The sequence below is a fragment of the Stegostoma tigrinum genome, chromosome 1 (assembly GCF_030684315.1).
Source record: "Stegostoma tigrinum isolate sSteTig4 chromosome 1, sSteTig4.hap1, whole genome shotgun sequence".
NCBI classification, from domain to species: domain Eukaryota; kingdom Metazoa; phylum Chordata; class Chondrichthyes; order Orectolobiformes; family Stegostomatidae; genus Stegostoma; species Stegostoma tigrinum.
In genome coordinates this window covers 158,360,779-158,387,191 of record NC_081354.1, presented here as the reverse complement: position 1 = coordinate 158,387,191, position 26,413 = coordinate 158,360,779, and the positions used below count along the sequence as shown (strand labels likewise).

At 45.6% G+C, this 26,413-nt stretch overlaps 2 protein-coding genes across 3 annotated transcripts in view; one reads left to right on the top strand and one right to left on the bottom strand.

The window, feature by feature from the left end:
* The window catches only part of cfap53 (cilia and flagella associated protein 53), a 44,610-nt gene extending 30,522 nt beyond the window's left edge, over nucleotides 1-14,088 (bottom strand). The window contains exons 1-3 of the mRNA XM_048539431.2: nucleotides 13,904-14,088; nucleotides 5,663-5,889; nucleotides 3,473-3,646 (exon numbers count right to left, since the gene is read on the bottom strand). Of these exons, the coding sequence (XP_048395388.1) occupies nucleotides 3,473-3,646; nucleotides 5,663-5,889; nucleotides 13,904-13,975 (473 nt within the window). The 5' untranslated portion in view covers nucleotides 13,976-14,088. The remainder of the gene's footprint in view (nucleotides 1-3,472; nucleotides 3,647-5,662; nucleotides 5,890-13,903) is intronic.
* A 197-nt stretch (nucleotides 14,089-14,285) lies between these two features.
* ska1 (spindle and kinetochore associated complex subunit 1) overlaps nucleotides 14,286-26,413 on the top strand; it is a 59,639-nt gene continuing 47,511 nt past the window's right edge. Inside the window, exon 1 of one of the 2 annotated variants that reach the window (XM_048533954.2) lies at nucleotides 14,286-14,412. The gene's annotated coding sequence lies outside the window, so the exon portion shown is untranslated. Of the gene's footprint in view, nucleotides 14,413-14,494; nucleotides 14,585-26,413 lie in introns of those variants that run through there. The other variant, XM_059649693.1, reaches the window with a different exon arrangement.

The following is a 26,413-nucleotide window of genomic DNA, read 5'->3' as shown; positions in this document are numbered from 1 at the left end:
ATGTTTAATTTGTAGCTCTTCTTTTATGGTTCTCATTCATATAGGTCAATACTTCAGTGTAAAATATAAATAGGAATTTTATTTCACACTTCCAAACATAAAATCACCAACACAAAATCATCATTAATTCATGGAAGAGTAGAGACCTGAAGAACACTTCAAAAGTGTTTATCACAACATCCAGGCTTGGGGCTGACAAATGGCAAATACCTTTTGTGCCATACAAATGCCAGGCTATGACCATCATCAATAAAAGACAACCTAACCACTGCCACTTGACATTCAATGGTGTCACCATCACTAAATCCTCTACTATCAACATCGTGGGAGTTACCATTGACTATAGATTCAACTGGACTCACCACATAAACACAGTGGCTACAAGCGCAGGTCAGAACCTAGAAATATAGCAGCAAGTAACTCACCTCCTGACTCCCTAAAACCTGTCCGCCACCTACAAGGCACAAGTCAGGAGTGTGAGGGAATACTCCCCACTTGTCTGGATGAGCGGAGCACCAACAGCACTCAAGAATCTTGACATTGTCCAAGGCAAAGCTTGCTGTTTGATTGGCATTACATCCACAAGCGTCCACTCCGTTCACCAGCAATACTCAGTAGCAGCAGTGAATACTGTATACAAGATGTACTGTAAAAAGTCACCAAAGATCCTCAGACAGCATCTTCCAAACCCATGACAACTTCCTTCTAGAAGGACAAGAGCAACAGATATATGGGAACACCACCACCTTCAAGTTCCCCTCCGAGCCACTCACCATCCTGACTCGGAAATATATCGCCATTCTTTCACACTGCTGGATCAAAATCCTGGAATTCCCTCCCTAATGGCATTGTGGGTCAACCTACAGCAGGTGGACAATAACAGTTCAAGAAGGCAGCTCACCACTATGTTCTCAAGGGCAACTACGGACAGACAATAAATGATGGTGAGCCAGAAATGCCCACATCCCACAAATAAATTTAGTCAGTGAGCACAAAGGAAGCCAGGAGCCAGAACATCTGTTGTGTTTGAAATTTTCTAGGCTTCTGAATTCTAGTTAAATGAAGCACATCTCTCATCAATGCCCTAGCCCCACATGGCAATTTGCAATTAGTGTTGAAGGAGAAATCACCTGTAAATACTTTTTCAATTTGGGAATTCTGTCTCTGTGCCCTCCTCTCCCTCAGTTCCCTGAATTTATGTAAAGATGACATGAAGTCTCAAAAATGGCACATGGGACCAGATCCAGAAGTTCTGTCCCCTTTCTTACAGATCCCTTTTTTCCTGGGAATGAAATGGGTGATGAACACAGGTTAGAAACCTGAACTCAATAGCATCATTTAATCTTAGGGTGGAGTATAAATAGATTTCATTTCTGTCATAGAAAGGCCCTTAATCTAAGTGTGAAAATTACAAAATTTTAGATTGATCATAAATGCTAATACAGGGTAGATTAAGTCTGTGGAACAGTGAAACTATTTAAATCCTCAGCTCTTTAAAAAATATTTTAAAAGCCAATTGTGTCAGTGAGAGGTTAAGAAAATCTGTTCTAACAATTAGAATAAGTATTTATTGACGTTACTCAAAGGCTATTACTATATGATCAATGTTGTTTTTTTCACAATCTTCTATTATCTCAGTGGGAAATACTAACATCAAAGTGAGATTTCAAACAAGCAATTAAAGAATTAGCTGTCCTTGATTTGGTTATGAATTCAATTGTTAATTTTCATAAGGGGTTAAGTATATGAGGGAGGCTAAATGTTTTGCATGGATTTTCATAAGTAGTTTACACAGCAAAGGCTATCATAAATGCTTAGAATTTTTCTTAAAAGTTCATTTGAACATGGTTTCAGGCTTCTGCTCCAGTGGGTGAGTTTGCATGGAGATCATTATGTCAGAGCATAGTGTGTCTTGACATTATTTTTCATGGGTGCTATTAATGGCCATGGAAGGTCAAGGAAAAGGGTTAGGATGAGTTGGCATTAATTTTGGGACAGTGTCAATCAGGAATCATGAGATGGGTGGGGTACAGGTTAGCATCAGTTGAACGAAGTGTGGCATAGCTGTGGGAGCAGGTGAAAGGGGTGTGAGGGACAAGGGATAGGACCAAATTGAACAAAAAGTTGGCAAAACCACTGGAAAAGAGTGCCAGAAAAGTGATACACACCTTGTAAACAAGCCACAAAAGGCACTTGGCAGGTCCTATGGTTGTTTCTGATTTGTCTTGGGCAACAGACCCAACTCCATTCAACACCCTTTTCTGCTACACCATGATTTAGCTCCAGTGCAGCACAGCAAGCCAAGGTAATTCCCAATTTCTGCTACCCAACTAAGGACCGAAAATCCGAGCCTTTGTATCTCTTCCTTCAGCCACTAAAGTGTCCAAAATACACTCCACTAATGGCCACAATGCTGATGCTGTGGGCACAAGTGATACGCCCCACATTAAAAGTTCAGCATGTAAATCTATAGATGAAAGGCTTAAAACGTACAAGTGAATTTAAAAGCAGAGAGTCATAGTCATACAGCATGAAAACAGAGCCCTCAGTCCTACTTGTCCGTACTGACCAGAAATTCTAAATTAATCTAGTTCCATTTGCCAGCATTTGGCCCATATCCCTCTAACCCTTTCCTGTTCAGATACACATCCAGATGCCTTTTAAATGTCATAATTGTACCAGTCTCCACTACTTCTGGCAGCTCATTCCACACACACACCACCCACTGCATGAAAAGAATTGCCCCTTAGGTCCCTTTTATATCTTTCCCTTCTCACCTTAAACCTGTGCCCTCTAGTTTTGGGCTCCACCACCCTGGAGAAAAGGCCTTGGCCATTCACCCTATCAATGCCCCTTATGATTTTATAAATCTCTATAAGGTCATTGCTCAGCCTCCAAAGCCCCAGGGAAAATAGCCCCAGCTTTTTCAGCCTCTCCCTGTAGTTCAAACCCTCCAACCCTGGCAACACCTTTGTGAATCTTTTCAAGTTTCACTACATCCTTCCTATAGCAGGGAGACCAAAACTGCATGCAGTATTCCAAAAGTGGCCTAACCAATATCCTGCACAACATGACCTCCCAACTCCTAATGTCAATACATTGACCAATAAAGGGAAGCAGACCAAATGCCTTCTTTACTATCCTATTTACTCCACTGTCAAGGAACTACGAACCTGCACTCCTAGGTTTTTGTTCAGCTCCCCTGAATTGCCTTTTCAAAATGCAGCACATTGCAGTACATAAACATATCTTTCATGTTCAAAATGAGAGAGCAGATGGGCGACTGCAGTGTCCCATCATTAGGCGCCATTCAGCTGCCTTATGAATCCCAATGAACTTCATGATTTATGCAGAATTTTAGCATTCTCATTTTCCCATTCTCTGCATGTCATTACATTTTATACGTAGCAGGTTTGCACAAAAGCTGGATAAATTTCTCAATTCCAGAGTTCAGACCAATATAAAAAGTTACCTGAACCGTTGATCAAGTTTTTCTGCAACCAACTTTTGTCGTTCTTGTTCCCTTTTTATCTTCAAGTCTTTTACGTGCTGTCTCATTTTTGCTTGTCGCTCTAAAGGTGTTTCTCCCAAAAGGGAGAGTTGATTCATGTACTCACTTTCTTCAGCTTCCAGAAGATCTCGTAGCCTCAAATGATCAAAAAAACTTATATTTAAAGGACTTTAAAAAGGCTTATTAAACTTTTCAAATGCTTCACACGTAGAATGGCTTTACATCCTTAGACAGTATGCCAATGATAATTTCAGGTATTGTGCACAAACAAATGCCAGTTGATACATGTAACTTAACCTTCGTTTAAACAATTATGGCTAAATCAAAGAAGATGATTCGAAACTTGTCAAAATGATGGGTCAAACTGAGAATCTTTAAGGTGATGAGCTGATGGAGATTTGGAAGACAATTCCAATGCCCCTGAATTACAGGCAGCTGGAGCTCAAAGGAAAATATTTAACAGACTGGAGGAGTGTGTGGGCATGATGGCTCAGTGGTTATCACTGTTGCCTCACAGTGCCAGGAACCTGGGTTTGATACCACCTTCTGGTGACTGACTTTGTGGAATCTGCACATTCTCCCCGAGTCTGTGGGGGTTTCCTTGGGGTGCTTTGCTTTCCTCCCATAGTCCAAAGATGTGCAGGTTAGGTGGATTGGCCATGGTAAATTGCCCTGTTGTGTTCAGGAATGTGCAGGCTAGCTGAATTAGTGATAGAGAGTACAGAGTTACAGGGATGGGGTAAGGCTTAAAGGAATGTTCTTTGGAGGGTAAGTGTAGACTTGATGGGCTGAATGGCCTACTTCCGCAGTGCAGGGTATAGCAGGTCTGGTACAATTGGAATCAGGTGACCCACAATCTCCTGGATTATTACAGATACATTGACACTTTTTTCCAAGAGCATGGATAAATGCTCAAAATATGGAAGCCAAGTTTAAACCTAGCGGGGCTCTGCAATTTGCAAACTAGAGAGCTGGAACAGACATTATTCATGCATCCAAACCTTCTACTTGTAACTTCCCATCAAAATCAGACTGGCCTGGTGCTAATCACCATATTGTTTTCGAACGAGTTGTTATTTACATCTTCGGTGAACCTGCTTTGTTAGAAGAATACATAGACTTGATGTTACTCAGCTCAGTAGGGTAGAGGCAGAGCATGACAAAGAAATACTTGACAACTGAAGGTTCAAAACCATATTCTGAAAACTCCAAATATGGAAAGTAGTCACCTTATTGGATCTTCTTGCCCCCACCTGATGCTAGTATTGGACACAAGCCACAGAATCTTTGAGAAAGGCATGAAGAGGAGAATAAAAAGGGACAACCTAGATTCCGAGCTGGCTTTTCTTTTGCACCTTCTTCAATGACATCTCCAGATACGGGCATCGACTGGCAGCCAAGTGGCAAAGCATTTCCAATTCCTTGTACCTTGTGGCAAGCATCAGACTGACCAGACCCTGAACACCACCTCAGTGAGATGACCTAAAGATTAGAACCAGCTCTAGATGAGAGATCCTGAAACCAACCCTCAAAGATTAAGGAACAGCTTGTCCCAGCCTTATATAATGGGTATTAAAAGGCTTTTCAGATAAACAGTTCAAATACAGGGGTAGGCACGTGTGGCTAGGACATAGTGAATCTTTAGAAGCATTTGTCAGCAGTAGATAGCTAGCGTAGATTGGCGACGTTCATTTAGAGATTTAAGGTTATTTGCTGAAGAGTCCTGTGAAGTGATCCTCAGATTTGACAGACATTGTTTTTTTCTTGATAAAGTGTTCAATAACAATACAGTATGGAGCTGAAGGAACACAGCAGGCCAGGCAGCAGGAGCAGAAAAGTTGACGTTTCAGGTCAGGACTCTTCTTCAAAAAATGTTCAATAATGCTGAATTGAACCATTCTTTGACTCTTATCCCCCTGACTCTTAACCCCATTGTCTCTCTTATTACACAAAAAAGGGTCACTGCAAACTGGTCATGGTTACTCAGAGTACATTTACACACCTTTCACTCAACAACACAATTTATCAGGTTCATGACAGTTCATCATTTATCCATGTCTCTCCTGCATATATAAATAAAGATTAGACTTGTAACTCCATGGTTTAATATTAAATTCAAAAACCATTCAGCAATACCACAAATTTACTTACTTTCTTCTCCTTTGTTCTATGCCATTTTCATAAAACTCCATGGCCCTTTGAACCCTATATCTGATGTCACCCTTCAATTGCTTTTGTTCTTGTTGTAGTACAATATAATTCTGGGTTTCGTACTCTTTGTGGGTCTTCACAAAATCTGCATAAATTTCAGCACGCATATCCATTTCAAGTTGCTTCAGCATGTCTGAATTTGCGATGTTACCTGAAGATTTTGCTAGCTGCCAAAAAAATTTATAATGGAATTTTAAAAATACGTCACTTTTCATTAATTCAAACCATCAAAAGAAAACCAGATAATGGCTGAGGGATTTGAGGGTTTAATAGTTTCCTCCTTTAAGGCCTGCTTTTGAGTTTACTCTGTCTGGTTATCTCTGCATATTGCTGGTATATTATAAAATATACTATGACAATTTAAATGAGATACTGTTTGCTATCCCAGATAAAAGCTCTTCTGTGCTTATCCTTCTCCTCTCGCCCTGTTTGTTGCGTGTAATACAGGGATGGCAACGGGTATGATAGCACAATGATTTTGTCACCAACAATCTAGAAGCCTAGACTGATGATCTAGAGTCAAATTCAAACTCCAAACTGGGGAATTTCAATTGACTTATTGAAATAAGGAGCTGGTCTCAGTAACAGTACCCATAAACTATCAAACTACCCATTTGATTTGCTAACTTCAGAGAAGGAAACCTATCATCTTTGCCATGTTGCCATGTCCAGCCTAAATGAGATTAAATACCCTTAAAAATTTTGCTGATTCTTCACTGTCTGATGAAATAGCAAACCATCTAGCTGTATCAATATTCTACACAAAGCTACAGTAAGAACAATACCAGGCATACATGACAATTACCAAGGCATCAGACATGACAAAGACACACTGGGCATGGTCAAGCCAGTAAAGTCCTTAGGCAGATTTTGAGTGCCACAACAGCAGGGAAGTGAAGAGGGCAGGATCCAAAACAGAGAGCTGAAAGGCGGCTATTAAAGAAGTTGGTATGGCATGGATACCCATCATACAAGTAGGTATGGTGGCAAGTAGCTGACACAACTTGGTAGGAGCCTATTGATGGCAATTAAGGGAGTCCAACTGGGATTTACCAGTCAAGCACTCAAACTCCTTATGCTGTGGGAATCTAGAAGCCTGAAGGTGGCAGAATATGGGGGTCACAACTATTGACAGGCCTGGAGTTCTTCCCATATTGTCTGAGTACAAGAAGCGCCACTGGTCAGACTCTCACACAGCGAAATAGCAGCTGGGTGAAGGACCTTTTTTAAAAAATTGTGTTTGCAGGGGCAGCAGTTGGTGAAGAAGTCAAATAGTATATTAACCTTCATAGCAAGAGGTTTCAAGTATGGGAACAGGGATGTCTTGCAGAAATTGTACGATAGCTTTGTGAGACTACACCTGGAATATTGTGTGAAATTCTTGTCTCGTCATCTGAGGATGAATGTTCTGCATATGGAGGGGCTACAACAAAAGTGTACCAGACTATTTCCTGGGATGATGGCTGAACTGATGAATGAAGACAGACTGGGTCAGTTAGGATTATATTCACTAGATACACTAAAATAATGAGATGTGGTGGGTGGATCTTGTAGAAACCTGTACCATTCTAACAGGACTAGGCAGGGTATACACAGGATGGATGTTCCCAATGATTGGGGAGTCCAGAACCAGAGATCACAGTCTAAAGATATATAGAACATAGAACATTACAGCACAGTACAGGCCCTTCGGCCCTTGATGTTGTGCTGACCTGTCATACCAATCTGAAGCCCATCTAACCTACACTATTCCATGTACGTTCATATGTTTATCCAATGATGACTTAAATGTACCTAAAGTTGGCAAATCTATTACTGTTGCAGGCAAAGCGTTCCATTCCCTTACTACTCTCTGAGTAAAGAAACCACCTCTGACATCTGTCCTATATCTTTCACCCCTCAATTTAAAGCTATCAATAGTAAAGCATATCAATAGTATATATAGTAGACCATTAGCGCTGAGATGAGGAGAAATTTCTTCCCCCAGAGAGTGGTGAGTCTGTGATTGAGATCAAGCATTTTATGCTTTCAGGCAGGAGATAAATAGAGATAACAAAGTATAGAGCTGGATGAACACAGCAGGACAAACAGCATCAGAGGAGCAGGAAAGCTGACGTTTCGGGTCTAGACCTTCTGAAGAAGGGTCCAGATCCCAAACATCAGCATTCCTGCTCCTCTGATGCTGCTTGGTCTGCTGTCTTCATCCAGCTCTATACCTTGTTATCTCGGATTCTCCAGCATCGGCAGTTCCCACTACCGCTGAGGAGATAGATAGATATTGTCGGATTAAAGGGATCAAAGGGCTTGGGGTGAAAGTGGGGGCAGGGTACTGCGTTAGATGATCACCCATGATCATATTGAACAGCAGAGCAGAATTAAAGAGCCTACTGCTCCTGCTGCCTTCTATGTTTCTGATTTCTAAGACCTATGATTGGGTCTCCAACTTCAACCGTGCTCAATTGGATGGTACTTAATGAGGCAACCAATCAAAATTAGGACCAGTGGTTGTTTCCCCATGAGGTGAGTTTGGGAATCAGTAAAGGCACTGACTTTTATTTCTCGTCCCCAGAGGAAAACTTCCTCCCCAGCTCACTACATTTGGGGACCAATGCAAAACTTTAGAAAGCTGGTCCACAGACTATTCATACGCAAAGAATCAGCCATGCCTTCAGACTTGTTTATCACTGGCAGGACAGATGTGGTAGCTCAGTGGAGTCGAGTCACAAGGGAGTTGTGCTGAGAATCCTTAATACTTACTCTGGAACCTATGAAGTCTCATGGCATTAGGTCAAATGTGGGCAAGAAAACTTCCTTTTGATTATTCTCTACGGTGTCCCTTTGATAATTAATCTGTATTCCTCCATATTTAGTACTTTATGTGTGAGGCTTGTAAAGCCATCAGGTCAGACAGCATTCGAGGGGCAGATAAGTCAAGGGTTCGGGCCAAAACTTTCGTCAGGACTGGGGATGGGGAGGGGTGATCAGAAATAAATAGAGGGACAGAGTGGGGCTGGGTGGGAAGGGTAGGAGAGATGGTGACGGGTGGATGCAGATAGGAGGTTAGTGCGAGTGGTCCATGGCAAGAGTGGAGCAGATAGGTGAGTAGTGGACAAGTTAGGTCAGGTCAGAAGGGGGAGGGCAAGTCAATGTTAAGGCCATTGGCTGTAAGTTTCCAAGGTGAAATATCAGGTATTGTTCCTCCAGTTTACGTTTGGCCTCACTCTGACAGTGGAAGAGGCCAAGGATGGACCTGTCATCAGGGGAGTGGGAAGGGGAATTAAAATGGATGGCAACCAGAAGGTTGGGTTGGTTGTTGCATGCAGTGGCAACCCCCTCCTGACCTGACCTAACCTGTCCATTTTCCTATTCACCTATCTACTCCACCCTTCCGACGGACCAATCACAATAACCCACCTACCTGCATCCACTTATCACCATCTCTCCTACCCTTCCTCCCACCTAACCCATCCCATTGGTGGTTGATGGGAAATGTTCATCCTGGAGTTCAGTTACTAGTGGTGTTTGGCAAGGATCTGTTTTGGGGCCACTGTTGTTTGTCATTTTTATAACTGACCTGGATGAGGGTATAGAAGGATGGGTTAGTAAATTTGCAGATGACACCAAAGTCGGTGGAGTTGTGGATAGTGCGGAAGGATGTTGCAGGTTACAGAGGGACATAGATAAGCTGCAGAGTTGGGCTGAGAGGTGGCAAATGGAGTTTAATGCGGAAAAATGTGAGGTGATTCACTTTGGAAGGAGTCACAAGAATACAGAGTACTGGGCTAATGGTAAGATTCTTGGTAGTGTGGATGAGCAGAGAAATCTCGGTGTCCATGTGCATAGATGCCTGAAAGTTTCCACCCAGGTTGATAGGGTTGTTAAGAAGGCATATGGTGTGTTTGGTTTTATTGGTAGGGGGATTGAGCTTTGGAGCCATGAGGTCATGTTGCAGCTGTACAAAACTCTGGTGCAGCCAGAAGGTTTTATGAGGAAAGGCTGAGGGATTTGAGGCTGTTTTCATTACAGAGAAGGAGGTTAAGAGGCGACTTAATAGAGACATACAAGATGATCAGAGGATTAAATAGGGTGGACAGTGAGAGCTTTTTTCCTTGGATGGTGATGGCTAGCACAGGGGGACATAGCTTTAAATTGAGGGGTGATAGATATAGGACAGATGTCAGAAGTAGGTGCTTTATTCAGAGTAGTAAGGGCATGGAATGCCCTGCCTGCAACAGTAATAGACTCGCCAACTGTAAGGGCATTTAAATGGTCATTGGATAAACATATGGATGATATTGGAATAGTGTAGATTAGATGGGCTCCAGATTGGTTTTACAGGTCGGCGCAACATCGAGGGCCAAAGGGCCTGTACAGCGTTGTAATGTTCTGTGTTCTATCCCATCCCCTCCCTCTATTTATTTCTGGGCTCCCCTCCTCCTTCCCAGTCCTGATGAAGGGTTTTGGTCTGAAACATTGAGTTACCAGCTCCTCTGATATTATGATTTTCCAGCCTCACAAGTATAGACTCTGGCTTCCAGCATCTGCAGTTCTTATTGTCTCCTTTCCTCCATGTTTAATACACTTGGAAGAAACTGAGGGTAACTTGGAACAGAAGGAATCCTCGGTGGGTATTTCAATGTCCTTCACCAAAGAGAATTATTAATATTAACTAAGTTGCCAGTCTGGGTCTGCAGCAGATTATGATGAATGAAACAAGTACAGGGAAAATGTACTTGACATCATCCTCATCAACTTATCTATCCCAGAGGAATCTATCCACGACAGTATTGGTAAAAGTTACTATTTGCATTCCATGTGCACACGTTGCAGCTCAAGACTGGGCATCCTTCTTGACCAGTGGAATACCATCAATTCTCAATCATAACCTGTAATTTCATGGCCTAGAATGTCCCTTGCTCTATCTTTAATATCCAGATAGGATATAAATGAGGAATGTAAAAAGGAGTTCATCAGAATGACAAGATGTTTGTAAAAATTATGTACTAACTTGAAAAAACTATAACAGAAGGTTATATACATGTTACACACCATCTAGAGAAGACACGTAGTACTGGGGATGAAATTGGATGTCACAGCTGTACTTTTGGTACATATGGCTAGATTATTTCCATTTTTGCACCTGGGTAAGAGAAGTGAGAAGGTGATGCAGAGGACAAAGACGGTTTGTGCTTTTGAGGGCTGGAAGAGTGGGGAAAATGTTGCAATAATTAGAGTGGAGTCAGAGGGGGCACAGTGACAGACTGTGCGAGTGTGAGGTGTCGAAGAGAAGATAATGGGATATAGACTGATGGAGTACTGAAGGGCATTAGCCTTCTTCCTACATTTCTGAGCAATCTTCCAAAAAGCTGAGACTGCACTAACCCGAGTAGCAACTTTAAGGCAAGTATTGGACTTTCACTGATGATCCCGTGAGAAGATGAAGTTTGGTCTGCATCATCCCATTCAGCATCAGGACCATCTTATCCAGCATGATGTCCAGTTCCCTGCGCTCAAAGTTGTGCACAATTTCCACATCAGAGCAAATGTCAGGAACTCTGCCAGACAACTCTTGATTAACGATGCAAATCTGGGTGCAGAACAGCCTTTGACATTCAGAGTCCAACAGTTGTGAGATAGCAAGTTATGAAAAATTGCCCAGGTATAACCAGCCTTCAAAAGACAGGACAGATCCATGCCAGCCAATTACCATTCCATCAGTTTTCTATTGGTCAACAACAAAGCAATGGAAGGTGTAATTGACAGTCAATCAAGTGGTACTAACCCAGCAATAAACTGCTCACCAACACCAAAAATAGGTTCTATAGGGCCAGTCAGCAGCAGACCTTCAATGGCCTTTTGTCCAAAGAACTGAATTCAAGAGATGTTAGGAAAGTGGCTCTCTTTACAGCATTTTTCATCAAGGATCCCTAACCATACTGAGATCTTTGGGAATCCATTGCTCAAGGAAACATGGTTGTAATTCTTAGAAACCAATTGACTTAGCCCCACAGCATCACTGCAGGAAAAAGTTCTTATTAATGGCCTTCTCTTCATCATAAGATTAGAAAGGCAAGATGTTAAACTCCTCAGAAACTGCAGTCAGTGTTCATATGTAGCAAAACCCAGACATCATTCAGATTTGGACTGAAATGCAGCACATAACACTGAGGCACCTAAGTGTCAGGCAATGGCCAACTCATTATTGAATCCATCATTTTCAACATCCAAGGTTTTGGGAGTTGAAGGGTGCCATTGATCACAAATGGAAATAATCTAGCCATATGAATATTGTGTGAACAAGACGTCAAAGGTTGCAGGCATGGAGATTACTATCTAAGGATCCCGGTGGGTTGTTGCACTACATCTTGTTACACATATGTTGTTACACAATGCATTCACTGTGCCCAGTTTTAAGTTTATGGATCTTCTTGAAATTTTTCCCATTTAGGATGGTTAATGTGTCAGACAATATGATAAATGGTATCATCAATACTAAAACTGTCTTCACTTACAGGATTCTTGTCCCTCTATTCCCTTCCTATTCATGTATTCATCCAAGTGCTTCTTGAATGCTGTTATTGTGTCTGCTTCCACCACCTCTACTGGCAACACGTTCCAAGCACTCACCACTCTTTGTGTGAAAAAGTGCCTTGCACATCTCTTTTAAACTCCGCACGCCCATCACACCCTGAACCTATGTCCCTAAGTAATTGCTGCCTCCACCCTGGGAAAAAGCCTCATACTTTCCACTCTATCCATACAATTAACAATCTTATAAACTTTTATTAGGTCATCCCCCAAACTCCTGCCCTCCAGTGAAAACAGACGCAGTCTATCCAACCTTTCTTCATACCTAAAATCCCCCATTCCAGGTAACATCCTGGTAAACATTTTCTGTACCCTCTCCAAAGCATTCACATCCTTCTGGTAGTGAAGTGACCAGAATTGTATGCAATACTCCAACTGTGGTCTAACTACAATTCTATAAAGCTGCAGCATAACCTGTCTATCCTTATACTCAATTGTACTTGATTTTCTTTGTTATTCACACGGATGATCCCTGAAATGGTAGGTTTAACGTACAATGAACGGCTGATGCTCCTGCGATTGTATTCATTAGCATTTAAAAGATTGAGGGGAGATCGAACATAAACTTGCAAGATAAAGCATAGCTTAGAAAGGGTGGACGCTGGGGAGTTGTTTCTGTTAAGTGGGGTCACTAGGACCCACGGGCACTGCCTTAGAATTAGAGGGGGTCAATTTAGAACGGAAATGAGGAGACATTTCTTTAGCCAGACAGAGGTGGGCCTGTGGAATTCATTGCCACAGAGCGCAGTGGAGGCCGGGACGTTAAATGTCTTCAAGGCAGAGATTGATAAATTCTTGATCTTGCAAGGAATTAAGAGTGAGAGTGGGGAGAGTTGCAGGGAAGTGGAGTTGAAATGCCCATCAGCCATGATTAAATGGCGGAGTGGACTCGATGGGCCGAATGGCCTTACTTCCACTCCCATGTCTTATGGTCTTATGGTCAGTGCCCCTTCCAATGAAGGCAAGTGTGCCATACGCCATTTTTACTACCTTACCTACCTGCAAATGCCACCTTCAGTGATCTGTGAATCTACACACCCAGATCCTTCTGCATATCAATACTCTTAAGAGTTCTACCACTTACCATATAATTTCTACCTGTATTTGACGTTCCAAAACGCATCACCTCACATTTGTCTGGATTAAACTCCAGCTGCCATTTTTCTGCCCATGCTTCCAACTGATCCAAATCCTGCTGTATACTCTGACAAATCCTCCTGACAATCCGTAACTCAAACAATCTTTCTATCGTCAGCAAAATTACTAATTAGACAGCTACGTTTTCCTCCAAATCATTTATGGGGAACACGAACAGCAGAGGTCCCAGCAGTGATTCCTGTGGAACACCACTAAACACTCTAACACAATCCTCCTTCCATCCTCCTGCATCAAAGCCCACGAACACGTATTTACTCTTTCTTTATGTAACTCTGACAGCATGGAATAATCCGCCTTTCTCTCTCTGAGTTACCTGAATGTGCCATTTACTTACAGCAAATTCAGAAATTGCTGGAAAAACTCAGCAGGTCTGATAGCATCTGTGGAAAGAAAGCGGAGTTAACGTTTCAGGTCCTTCTTTAGAACTGAACTTACCACACCCACAGAGCAGGGAGTTGGGCCTTTGATTTCCCTGCCGCAAGGCTTCTTTCCACATTTCGTCGCCATCGTCCGTTTCTGCCACTCAGACGTCCTCTGTGCAATGAGATAGAGTGAGGGATTCTGAAGGACCGGCTTCCGCTGGGCCTGTCACCATAGCAACAACCAAACACCACCCGCGCCATGTGTATTGCCAAGGAGATGACGTCACTTGGCCATAGCAACGTGACAAGTTGTATTTAGGTTACCGTCTTTTAAAGGAAAAACTACATTTTTGTGATATTTTGACATTAATTCGTGTGTGAACTATGAAATCACATTTTTTAGACAATTACTATATCGACGCGGATCTGATTAGCATACGGCTGCGAGATTTCTCCCGGAAGGGCGGGAATTTCAAACAGGCGGAGCTGCTAACGGACGTGCCTTTAAAATAATTGTTTACGAAGTAATTATTTTTCTTTTTGAAGACAAGAATCATTGGCGAGCTATAAATACAGGAACTGGTAACTATGGCGTTGATTTGGTTGTTTGTAATTTATTTTTAAGTTAATTGTCAGGTTCGACAGAGAATGTTAGATCTGACTAACTGTGGCCTCCTTATCAGAGACTGGATTTGCTCGGAAGAGGCATAGTTTGGGTGTGTGGAACTCTATAGAGTCTCCATAGTTGTACGAGGTTCGTGAATCATTCGGGATTTTTGTTTTGACCTTCCGATGAAACGGATTTTAGCTACGTAGAATACCATATTCCTCAGAGATAATGGGAACTGCAGATGCTAGAGAATCCGAGGTAACAAAGTGTGGAGCTGGATGGGAAGAATCTTAGGAGCACAATAGCTGACGCTTCGGGCCTAGACCCTTCGTCAGATGAAGGGTCCTAAGATGCTGCTTGGCCTGCTGTGTTCGTCCAGCTCCACACCATATTTCTCATCTTAGTTGTAACAAAGCTGGGAGCTGTTCTGAATGCCTGTTGTTTATGTAGTATCTTTCATGAGCGCTGGATATCCTGAAGCACTCTAAACGCAATGAAGTATTTTTGGAAGCCTGAAGTAGAAAGTGTGCAAACAGCAGAGAAATAATATCCAGGTCATCTTTTATTTGCCATGTTTCATTTGACTTATTGTTGTCACGTACCAAGATACAGATGAGTCAGAGAAAGTCCCAGATGATTGGAAAATTGCTGTTGTAACTCCCTTGTTTAAGAAAGGATGAAGGCAAAAGATGGAAAATTATAGGCCGATCAGCCTAATCTGGGTAGTTGGTAAAATTCTAGAATCCCTTGTCAAGGATGAGATTTCTAAATTCCTGGAAGTGCAGGGTCAGATTAGAACAAGTCAGCATAGATTTAGTAAGAGGAGGTCGTGCCTGACAAACCTGTTAGAATTCTTTGAAGAGGTAACAAGTAGGTTAGACCAGGGAAACCCAGTAGATGCTATCTATCTAGCCTTCCAAAAGGCCTTTGATACGGTGCCTCACGGGAGGCTGCTGAGCAAGGTGAGGGCCTATTGTGTTCGAGGTGAGCTACTGGCTTGGATTGAGGATTGGCTGTTTGACAGAAGGCAGAGTTGGGATAAAAGGCACTTTTTCGGAATGGCGACTGGTGACGAGTGGTGTCCCGCAGGGTTAGTGTTGGGGCCACAGCTGTTCACCTTATATGTTAACGATCTGGATGAAGGGACTGGGGGCATTCTGGTGAAGTTTGCTGATAATATAAAGATAGGTGGACAGACAGGTAGTACTGAGGAGGTGGGGAAGCTGCAGAAAGACTTAGACAGTTTAGGAGACTGGTCCAGGAAATGGCTGATGAAGTTCGATGTGTGTAAATGTGAGGTTTTGCACTTTGGACAGAAGAATACAGGCATGGACTATTTTCTAAACGGTGAGAAAATTCGCAAAGCAGAAGTACAATGGGATCTGGGAGTGTTGGTTCAGGATTCTGTAAAGGTTAACTTGCAGGTAGAGCCTGTAATTAAGAAAGCAAATGTAATGTTGTCGTTTATCTCAAGAGGATTGGAATATAAAAGCAGCGATGTGCTTCTGAGTGTTTATAAAGCTCTAGTTAGGCCCCATTTAGAATACTGTGTCCAATTTTGGGCCCCACACCTCCAGGAAGGATATACTAGCCCTGGAGTGTGTCCAGCGGAGATTCACATGGATGATCCCTGGAATAGTAGGTTTAATGTATGATGAACAGCTAAGGATCCTGGGATTGTACTCATTAGAGTTTAGAAGGTTGGGGGGAGATCTAATAGAAACTTACAAGTTAATGTATGGTGTAGAAGGGGTCAATATTTGAGGCAGCTGAGAGTCAATAGACAATAGGTGCAGGAGTAGGCCATTCGGCCCCTCGAGCCAGCACCACCATTCATTTGTGATCATGGGTGATCATCCACAATCAGTATCCTGTTCCTGCCTTATCCCCATAACCCTTGATTCTACTATCTTTAAGAGCTGTATCCATCTCTTTCTTGAAAGTATCCAGAGACTTGGCCTCCACTGCCTTCTGGGGCAGAGCATTCCATTTCCATATCCACCACACTCTGGGTGAAGATGTTTCTCCTCAACTCTGTTCTAAATGGCCTACCCATCAGCCATGATTTAAATGGCGGAGTGGACTTGACGGGCCGAATGGCCTTACTTCCACTCCTATGTCTTATGGAAAGTGCTGTTTTGCAGGCTATACAGACAAAACGTACCATATGAAGTGCATCAGGATGGCATGAACAGAGTGCAGAATGCAGTGGATTGTACCTTCTGCTTGTCTGACTGAAGAGGGTGACGTGAGAGGGCTCTCTGATTATGTTGACTGCTTTCCTGAGGCAGTGGGTAACATAGATGGAGTCATAGAATGAAAGGTTGGTTTGTGTGATGGACTGGGCTGTGTTCCTAATTCTCTGTAGTTTCTTCCGGTATTGGGACCAGCAGTTTCCAAACCACACTGTGATGCATCCAGATAGGATGCTTTCAGTGCTGCATCTATAAACATTTGTGGACATGCTGAATTTCCTTTTCCTCCTGAGGATATAGAGGTGTGGTGTGCTTTCCTGACCATCGTGTTGACCTGGGTGGACCAGGATAGATTGCTGGTGATCTTTATGCCCAGGAGCTTGGTGCTTTTGACCATTTCTGCCTTGGTACCATTGATGCAGACTCGGATGTGCCCTCCACCCTGCTTTCTGGAGTCAATGACCAGCATGATTGTTTTTCTAATGTTGATGGTGAGATTGTTGTATTTATTCCATGCCACTAAGCACTGTCTCTTTCTTGTACGCTGCCTTGTCATTGTTTAAGATCCAACCTACAGTAGTGGTGCCATCACCAAATTTGTAAATGGAATTGGGATAGAATTTTGTCACACAATCGTGAGTGTATAAGTAGTATAGTATGGGGCTGAGCAGCCTTGTGGAGCATTGATGTTCAGGATTATAGTGGACAAGGTGCCGTTGCCTATTCTAACTGATTACAGTCTGAGTCAGGAAGTTGAGGATCCAGTTACAGAAGTGGAAGCTGAGACAGAGGTCTCTGAGTCTGTGTGGGATTATGGTGTTGAAGGCGGAGCTGTAGCCAATAAATGGGAGCCTTATGTAGGTATCCTTATTATCCGGATGCACCAGGGATGAGAGTAGGGCCAGGGAGATGGCATCTGCCATGGACCTGTTGTGACAGGTAGATGAACTACAAAGGATCAAGGCAATTTGGTTGCCAGAGTTGATGTGAGCCATGATCGACCTCTTGAAGCACTTCACAACTATCGAGCTGTGAGCCTCCGGGAGTCATTGAGGCAGTCTGCTTGGCTTTTCCTTGGCATCAGGATGATGAGTAGCCTTCTCGAAGCAGGTGTGGACTTCAGATTGTAGTGAGGAGAAGTTAAGGACATAAGCTAATAGTCTGGTTCGCTAATCCAAATGTGATCTAAGTGCATGACTGGGGACTCCACCTGGTCCAGTCACTTGCAGTGGGTTCACTCTCTCAAGAAGACCAATCTAGTGTCTGCAGCAGTGACTGTAGATGCAGGTACATCTGGGTCTTTGCGGAAAGGTAATATCATATCAAGTAGTATTCATTATGTTTGACAGGACTTTCAGCAAATGCCAGAGAAGACAGCCGTGTAGGCGGGATTTGGTTTGTTTCATGTTAGTGTTTACCATGTGATTGTTTCCATGGTAACCAGCACGTTGGGTTCTGAATGTTGTGATTGGTCTGTGGGCACAAGATGATTGGTGAGTTCATCTGTCATTAGTTAGTAAGTGCTGCACTTTATTTGTTCCTTATAATCACATGGCTGCAATAAATTATTTCAAAGACCATGACATCAGCAATTGTTCAGTACTTCCATGGGATCTAGAATAATATCACAGAAATGATCCATTTGGCTCAAGTGGTTGATGCTTTACTGATGTCGCCATCATGCCTTTTCCCTTCTCCACCTTTGTGATTTCCACTTAAATTCTCATTGCTTACTTTTTCATCTTATGGGCATTTCCATTTTCTGAAGTACAGATTCACTGTGTTCTATTAATGACTACCTTATATCTGCAAGCCAGATTTTAGATTCTCTCAAGTGGATGCATCTACCCTATTGTAACTCTTCATAATTTAAGAGTTCACCCCTCTATCATTCTGAGGAAAATAAACTCCAACCTTTTGAATATTCCTATAGTTACAACCCTTCAGTTTGATATCTTTTATTTGTATCTTTTCCAATGCTGATGTAAGTAGGAAGTAGGATGTTATACCATTCTCTCTTAACTGAGATGTGTGAGCAAGTCTGCACTAGAATATCAGGGAAAATGTTACGATGCACAGAATGTACTGCAAACAACGTGCTTAAACCCTGATTATCATACAAACAAGTCATTTTCTCCAGTTACTCCATCTGCCTAAACCAATGAATTTCAAATTTTTATACCAAGCTCATGCCGATTGGATACCATGGAAGTTATATCTGTTTTGTCAGGCTCACGGTACTTAATGGAGGCTTAATGCCCTGAATTTTAAATCACAGAACAGTTTGTTCTCCGTGGATGTTAATTATAGGGCGGCATGGTGGCACAGTAGTTAGCATCGCTGCCTCACATTGCCAGGGACCCAGGTTCGATTCCTCTATCGGGTGACTGTCAGCGTGGAGTTTGCACATTCTCCCCATGTCTGTGAGGGCATCCTCCCACAGTCCAAAGATGTGCAAACTAGGTGGATTGACCATGCTAAATTGCCTGTAGAGTTCAGGGATGTGTAGATTAGGGTGATAGGTTTGGAGGAATGCTCTGAGGGTGTTGTTGGGCCGAAGGGCCTGTTTCAATACTAGAGATTCTATGGTAGATGATCTATTCTATGATCTTTTCACTAACCTTCTGTTCAAAATGAGCATAGAATGAGCGCATTGAGCTCATCGGGTAGGAATGTATTATTGCTGCTGATTCTGTTCGATTTCACTGTGTAATCCATTATGTCGTCCGTTGTGTTATAATGTTGACTGAGGGACAAATATAGGCTCTGACAGGATAGCCATTCTGACGCTTCTTTGAAATACTACAATATCGTTCTACATTCACTTGAACTTAAATTATCTATTGTACTGTCTTTAATGTTCAAGATGTATAGAGACTATGCTTTGTCATTGTACTGGCATCAGACAGTGGGGCTTGCTGTAGTTATTGTCGTCAATCACTCACTAATGGGGTGTATGCTTTTCTACCAAGGAAATTCCTCATGTCGTTTGTGATGGATTACGTGAGTCCTTGCATGACTGATGAGCCTGATTCTTGAGCCGCATCTCTAACCTCTCATTTCCCAAAACACCTTCCAAATATAACTGGTCCTTGACGTTGATATTGTCGACATTCCTACTCTTGTTTCTTTTCTTACTTCCTCCAGCAGATGGTGTTCTTGAAGAATTATGTCCCTTCATACAGGAGTTTTCTCCAAATTGGTTTCTCTGAACGAGGGTCTCCTGTATGTTGACATCTACATTACATTTCTTAAGGAAAGCCTTCAAGAGAGTCACTGAAAGGCTTGCTTTTGTCCACCTTTCATTCAAGTGCCTTCCTTGAACTTGGCAAAGAAAATCTGTTTTTATAGTCAGAATTCGGGCATGCTAAGCTTGTGGCCAACTCAGTAGAATTGGTTTTGGATGATAACGGTCTCAACACTAACCCTACTAACTGCTTCAATAACACTGATGTCAGTAAGCCTATTCTTATAGCTGATGCTGATATATCTCAAGAGGATTGAGGTGATGTTGATAAGTAATCCTGGCTTTTGGAGCCAGATGGAAGAATGACTGCCTTGTAGATAAGGTTTTTGGTAAAATCGCAGATGTCAAGGTTGTTGAAGACTCTTCCCCCTTAGCCATCCAATGGTGCACTTGCAGATTAGATGTAATGCTTTTGGATTGCATTTTTATTTGCTTCCTCCTCTCCAATCTTACCGTCATCGTTGAACTCAACAACTCCTGACAACATTGTTCTCTGGATCTACGGAACACTTGAGCGTCTACTGTATAGCAAGGTGACATCCAGTACCTTGCCAGCATTAATAAAATAAATGATTGCTTGGACAGAACCTGAGCATTGCTGAAAAAAGACATTTTGTTGAATCTTTATATGAATGATTTTAGATGTGAACATAGGTATGGTTAGTAAGTTTGCAGATAACACCAAAATTGGAGGTGTAGTGGACAGCTAAAAGGTTACCTCATAGTACAATGGGATCTTGATCAGATGGGCCAATCAGCTGAGTGGCAGATGGAGTTTAATCGAGAAAATGCGAGGTGCTGCATTTTGGAAAGGCAACTCAGGGCAGGACTTATACACCTTAAGGATAAAGTCCTGGGGAGAGTTTCCAAACAGAACTAGGAATGCAGATTCATAGTTCCTTTACAGTTGCAAGTAGATAGGATAATGAAGGCATTTCGTATTCTCACCTTTGGTCAGTGCATTGAGTGAGTATAGGAGTGGAAATGTCATGTTGCGGCTGTGCACGATATTGATTAGGCCACGTTTGGAAAGCTGCATGCAGTTCGGTCCTCCCTCCTTTAGGGAGGATGTTGTGAAACTCGAAAGGGTTCAGAAAAGATTTACAAGGATGTTACCAGGGTTGGAGGGTTTGAGCTATAGGGAGAGGCTGAATGCACTGGGTCTATTTTTCCCTGAAGTGTCAGAAGCTGAGGGGTGACCTTTTAGAAATTTATAAAATCACGGGCATGGATAGGGTGACCAGACAGGGTCCCTTCCCCAGGGTGAAGGGAGTCCAAAACTACAGGACGTCAATTTAAGGTAAGAGAGAAAAGATTCAAAAGGGACCTAAGTGGCAACGTTCTCACACAGAGGGTGGTGCCTGTATGGAATGAGCTGCCAGAGGCAGTGGTGGAGGTAGGTATAATAACAACATTCCCATCCAGATGCCTCTTAAATATGAATAGGAAGGGTTTAGAGAGATATGGACCAAATGCTGACACTAGGTTTGTGTAGTATATCTGGTCAGCATGGACGAGTTGGACCGAAGAGTCTGTTTCTGTGTTTTCATCTCGATGACTCTAGGACAATTCACAAGAAAACCAATCAATCTATTAATGTCTACCACAGACCTACCTTTGCTAGTTCCTAATATTCGCTGGTCATTATACACGTTCGGATTCCACAGTTCTAAGCACAGTAAAATTGGTATTTTAAGCACGCTTCTAAATAGATCCCAGGCCACTTATTTGCCATGTAATCTTGATGCTGAAATTGGTACATTTAATGATGCTAAAGGATAATGGCTCCCTGATCAGATTTTGTTCTTTGCTGTATGTTGCATACATACAAATGGCTATAAGATCATCTAGTCCCAAATGCCCAGTCTACTTCAGATAATGTATCTCAAACAATTGAAGAACAGGTGAATCTGCCATGCAGTAACAACACCAGTAGTGTTCACCACTAACAAGATGTTTTTGGGCTGAAAGGAACATGTTTTGCTGTTGGCAAGCAATCTGATGTCTTTTGTGATGTTTTGAGCATTAAGTATTGGTCAAGGCTTTGGGCATAACTCCCTGTACTACTTTGAAATAATGCCATGGATGTCTTTTACTCTCACCAAGCAGGGAGGTGGACGCTTAGTTTAAACTCACATCGAAAAGACTGGAATTGTAGCAGTCCCTCAGAGCTGGAGCGTTAGCCTTGGTTTTGTGCTTAAGCCCTGGAATCAGGTTTGAACTTGAACAACCTGATTGAGAAATTATGAAGGGTCTAGGCCTGAAATGTCAGCTTTTTTGCTCCTGAGGTGCTGCTTGGCCTGCTGTGTTCGTCCAGCTTCACACTTTGCAGATGCTGGAGAATCCAAGATAACAGTTCCAATTATCTCTGAGAAATTAGATTGCTATCAACTGACCGAGGGTGGAAGCTATAAACCAATGGAATTGGGATGTTGAAGTAGGCAAGGTTATAAAGAATGGGCCTTGTCTATTTCTCTTTTTTGTTTATGGGATGTGGATGTCACTGGCTAGGCCAGCATTTATTGCCCATTCTCGGTTGCTTTGAGAAAGTGGCACTGAACTGCAGAGGTCCATGGGATATAGGTATACCCATACAGCAGTTAGAAAGGGAGTTCAAAGATATGACCCAGTGACACTATATTTCCAAGTTGGGATGATTTATGGCTTGCAGTGGAACCTGCAAGTGATGGTGTTCTCATGTATCTGCTACCCTTGTCCTCCTTGATGGCAGAGGTGGTAGGTTTGGAAACTGATGTTGAAGGAACTTTAGTGATTTGTAGCAATGCATCGTTAGGTGGTATACACTACTACTCTGTCAGTAGTAGAGAAAGTGAATATGAAAGTTAGAGGTTAGAGTCCATCAAATGGGCTACTTTGTTCTGGATGGCTTTCAGGTTTTTGAGTTGCTGGACTTACACCACAATCTAGACTTGTGCTTTGTAGATATTGGATGGACTTTGGAGTGTCAGGAGGTGAGTTACTAGCTGCAGAATTCCTAGTTTCTGATCTGCAATGTATTTGTGTTATGATGCCAGCAAATGTTATTTCAGTACAATAATCTAGTGGGGGCCTGAGAGCTTTATATAAGTTCGACATGTCTTCCTGTTTTTACATTCAATGCCTCTTTTTGAATCATAAGCTTAGTAAAAACTGTTTTGCTAACCACTCTTAGTACATCCTGTCACATTCAAAGATCAGTGAATGTGCACCCCTGAGTGTCTCTGCTGCTGCCCACGTTTTTGTAAATTATTTAAGTTTTTGTATTGCCACTCCCCATCCTTTCAGCTAAATTTCATTATGCTTCTTGTATTACATTCCATTTGCTACTTGTCAGCCATTCTGCTATTTTCTCTGACCTGTGACGGGCATTTTTGAGATCATTCTCCCAGTTTGCCTCTTAAGTTTGGTATCATTAGCAAATCTTGAAATTTTCCTCTACATTTTAAGATCCAAGTGATTTATGCAGCAAAAAGGCAATCTAGCACTGATCCTTGGGAAAGTGTCTCCTGTCCTCTAGTGTGAAGGGTAACCGATGTCGCTTCATTAGTGCTTCTTCCCCCTCTGTCCTGGAATTGGAGAAGTTTGTCAATTTTACTTCTGATTTTCACCTTGCCCTCCCTTTTTACCTGGTCCATCACCAATTCCTTCCTTCCCTTTCTTGACATGACTTTCCATTTCTGGGAATAGGCTGATCACCAATTTCCAATATAAGTGCACAGACCCCTGCAGTTTCCTTGACTGTATACTTTTGCCCCATTTCTTGTGAAGACTCTCTTTTTTTGTTCTGTTTCTCCATCCCTGCATCTGTTCTGATGTTGGCAGCTTCTACAATGGAACCCTTCTTCTCCCTCAACCGAGGATTTCCCAGTATCATAGTTGACAAGGCCCTTGACCATATCCAATCCATCTCCCACACTTTGGCCCTCATCCTCTTTTTTTTGTTTTTGTTCCCTCTTGCAACAGCATTAGGCTCTTCTCCCCCCTCCCCCCTTTTTTTCTCTCTCTCTCTCTCTCTCTCTCTCTCTCTCTCTCTCTCTCTCTCTCTCTCTCTCTCTCTCTCTCTCTCTCTCTCTCGTCTCTCTCTCTCTCTCTCTCTCTCTCTCTCTCCCCCTCCTCCCCCCCCCCCCCCGCTCTCCCCCTCGTCCCCCCCCCCCGCTCTCCCCCTCGTCCCCCCCCCCCGCTCTCCCCCTCCTCCCCCCCCCCCGCTCTCCCCCTCCTCCCCCCCCCCCGCTCTCCCCCCTCCCCCCCCCCCCGCTCTCCCCTCCTCCCCCCCCCCCCGCTCTCCCCCTCCTCCCCCCCCCCGCTCTCCCCCTCCTCCCCCCCCGCTCTCCCCTCCTCCCCCCCGCTCTCTCCCCCCTCCCGCTCTCCTCCCTCTCTCCCCCCTCCCGCTCTCCTCCCTCTCTCCCCCCCCCCGCCCTCCCCCTCCTCCCTCTCTCCCCCCCCTCCCCCTCCTCCCTCTCTCCCCCCCCCCCCCGCTCTCCTCCCTCTCTCCCCCCCCCCGCTCTCCTCCCTCTCTCCCCCCCCCGCTCTCCTCCCTCTCTCCCCCCCCTCTCCCTCTCTCCCCCCCGCTCTCCTCCCTCTCTCCCCCCTCCCCCGCTCTCCTCCCTCTCTCTCTCCCCCCCTCCCCCTCCCGCTCTCCTCCCTCTCTCTCCTCCTCTCTCTCCCCCCCCCCCTCCTGCTCTCCCCCCTCCTGCTCTCCCCCCTCCTGCTCTCCCCCCTCCTGCTCTCCCCCCCTCCTGCTCTCCCCCCCCTCCTGCTCTCCCCCCCCCCTGCTCTCCCCCCCCCCTGCTCTCCCCCCCCCCTGCTCTCCCCCCCCCCTCTTCCCCCCCCCTCTTCTCCCCCCCCCCTCTTCCCCCCCTCCCCTCTCCCCCCCCTCCCCTCCCCCCCCCTCCCCCCCCTTCCCCCCCCCCTCTTCCCCCCCCCCTCTCTTCCCCCCCCCCTCTCTTCCCCCCCCCCCTCTCTTCCCCCCCCCCTCTCTTCCCCCCCCCCTCTCTTCCCCCCCCCCTCTCTTCCCCCCCCCCTCTCTTCCCCCCCCCCTCCTCTTCCCCCCCCCCCTCCTCTTCCTCCCCCCCTCCTCTTCCCCCCCCCTCTCTTCCCCCCCCCTCCTCTTCCCCCTCCCCTCCTCTTCCCCTCCCTCCACTCCTCTTCCCCCCCCTCCCTCCTCTTCCCCCCCCCTCCTCTTCCCCCCCCCTCCTCTTCCCCCCCCTCCTCTTCCCCCCCCCCTCCTCTTCCCCCCCCCTCCTCTTCCCCCCCCCTCCTCTCCCCCCCCTCCTCTTCCCCCCCCCCTCCTCTTCCCCCCCCCCTCCTCTTCCCCCCCCCCCTCCTCTTCCCCCCCCCCCTCCTCTTCCCCCCCCCCCCTCCTCTTCCTCCCCCCCCCCTCCTCTTCCCCCCCCCCCTCCTCTTCCCCCCCCCCCTCCTCTTCCCCCCCCCCCTCCTCTTCCCCCCCCCCCTCCTCTTCCCCCCCCCCTCCTCTTCCCCCCCCCCCCTCCTCTTCCCCCCCCCCCTCCTCTTCCCCCCCCCCTCCTCTTCCCCCCCCCCTCCTCTTCGCCCCCCCCCTCCTCTTCCGCCCCCCCCGCCTCTTCGCCCCCCCCCTCCTCTTCCGCCCCCCCCCTCCTCTCCGCCCCCCCCTCCTCTTCCGCCCCCCCCTCCTCTTCCGCCCCCCCCCTCCTCTCCGCCCCCCCCCTCCTCTTCCGCCCCCCCCTCCTCTTCCGCCCCCCCCCTCCTCTTCCGCCCCCCCCCCTCCTCTTCCGCCCCCCCCCTCCTCTTCCGCCCCCCCCCTCCTCTTCGCCCCCCCCCCTCCTCTTCCGCCCCCCCCCTCCTCTTCCGCCCCCCCCCCTCCTCTTCCGCCCCCCCCCTCCTCTTCCGCCCCCCCCCTCCTCTTCCGCCCCCCCCCTCCTCTTCCGCCCCCCCCCCTCCTCTTCCGCCCCTCCCCCCTCCTCTTCCGCCTCCCCCCCTCCTCTTCCGCCCCCCCCCTCCTCTTCCGCCCCCCCCCCTCCTCTCCGCCCCCCCTCCGTCCTCTTCCTCCCTCCCCCCCTCTCTTCCGCCCCTCCCTCCTCTTCCGCCCCCCCCCTCCTCTTCCCCCCCCCCTCCTCTTCCCCCCCCCCTCCTCTTCCCCCCCCCCCTCCTCTTCCCCCCCCCCTCCTCTTCCCCCCCCCTCTCCTCTTCCGCCCCTCCCCCTCCTCTTCCCGCCCTCCCCCTCCTCTTCCCCCCCCCCCTCCTCTTCCCCCCCCCTTCCTCTTCCCCCCCCTCCTCCTGTCCCCCTCCCTTCCCACCTTCCCCCCCCCTCTCTCCCCCCCCCCCTTCACTCCCCCTCCCCTATCCCCCTCCCCCCTCTCCCCCTCCTCCCTCCCACCTCCCCCTCCTCCTCTTCCCACCCCTCCTCTTCCCCGCCCCCCCCTCTTCCTCCCCCCACCCTCTTTCCCCCACCCCCTCTTCCCCCCCCCCCATCTGTCCCCCCACCCTTTCACGCCCCATCCCCCCCGTCCCCTTCTCCTCCTCCCCCCTCCTCCTCCCCCCATCACCCCTCACCCT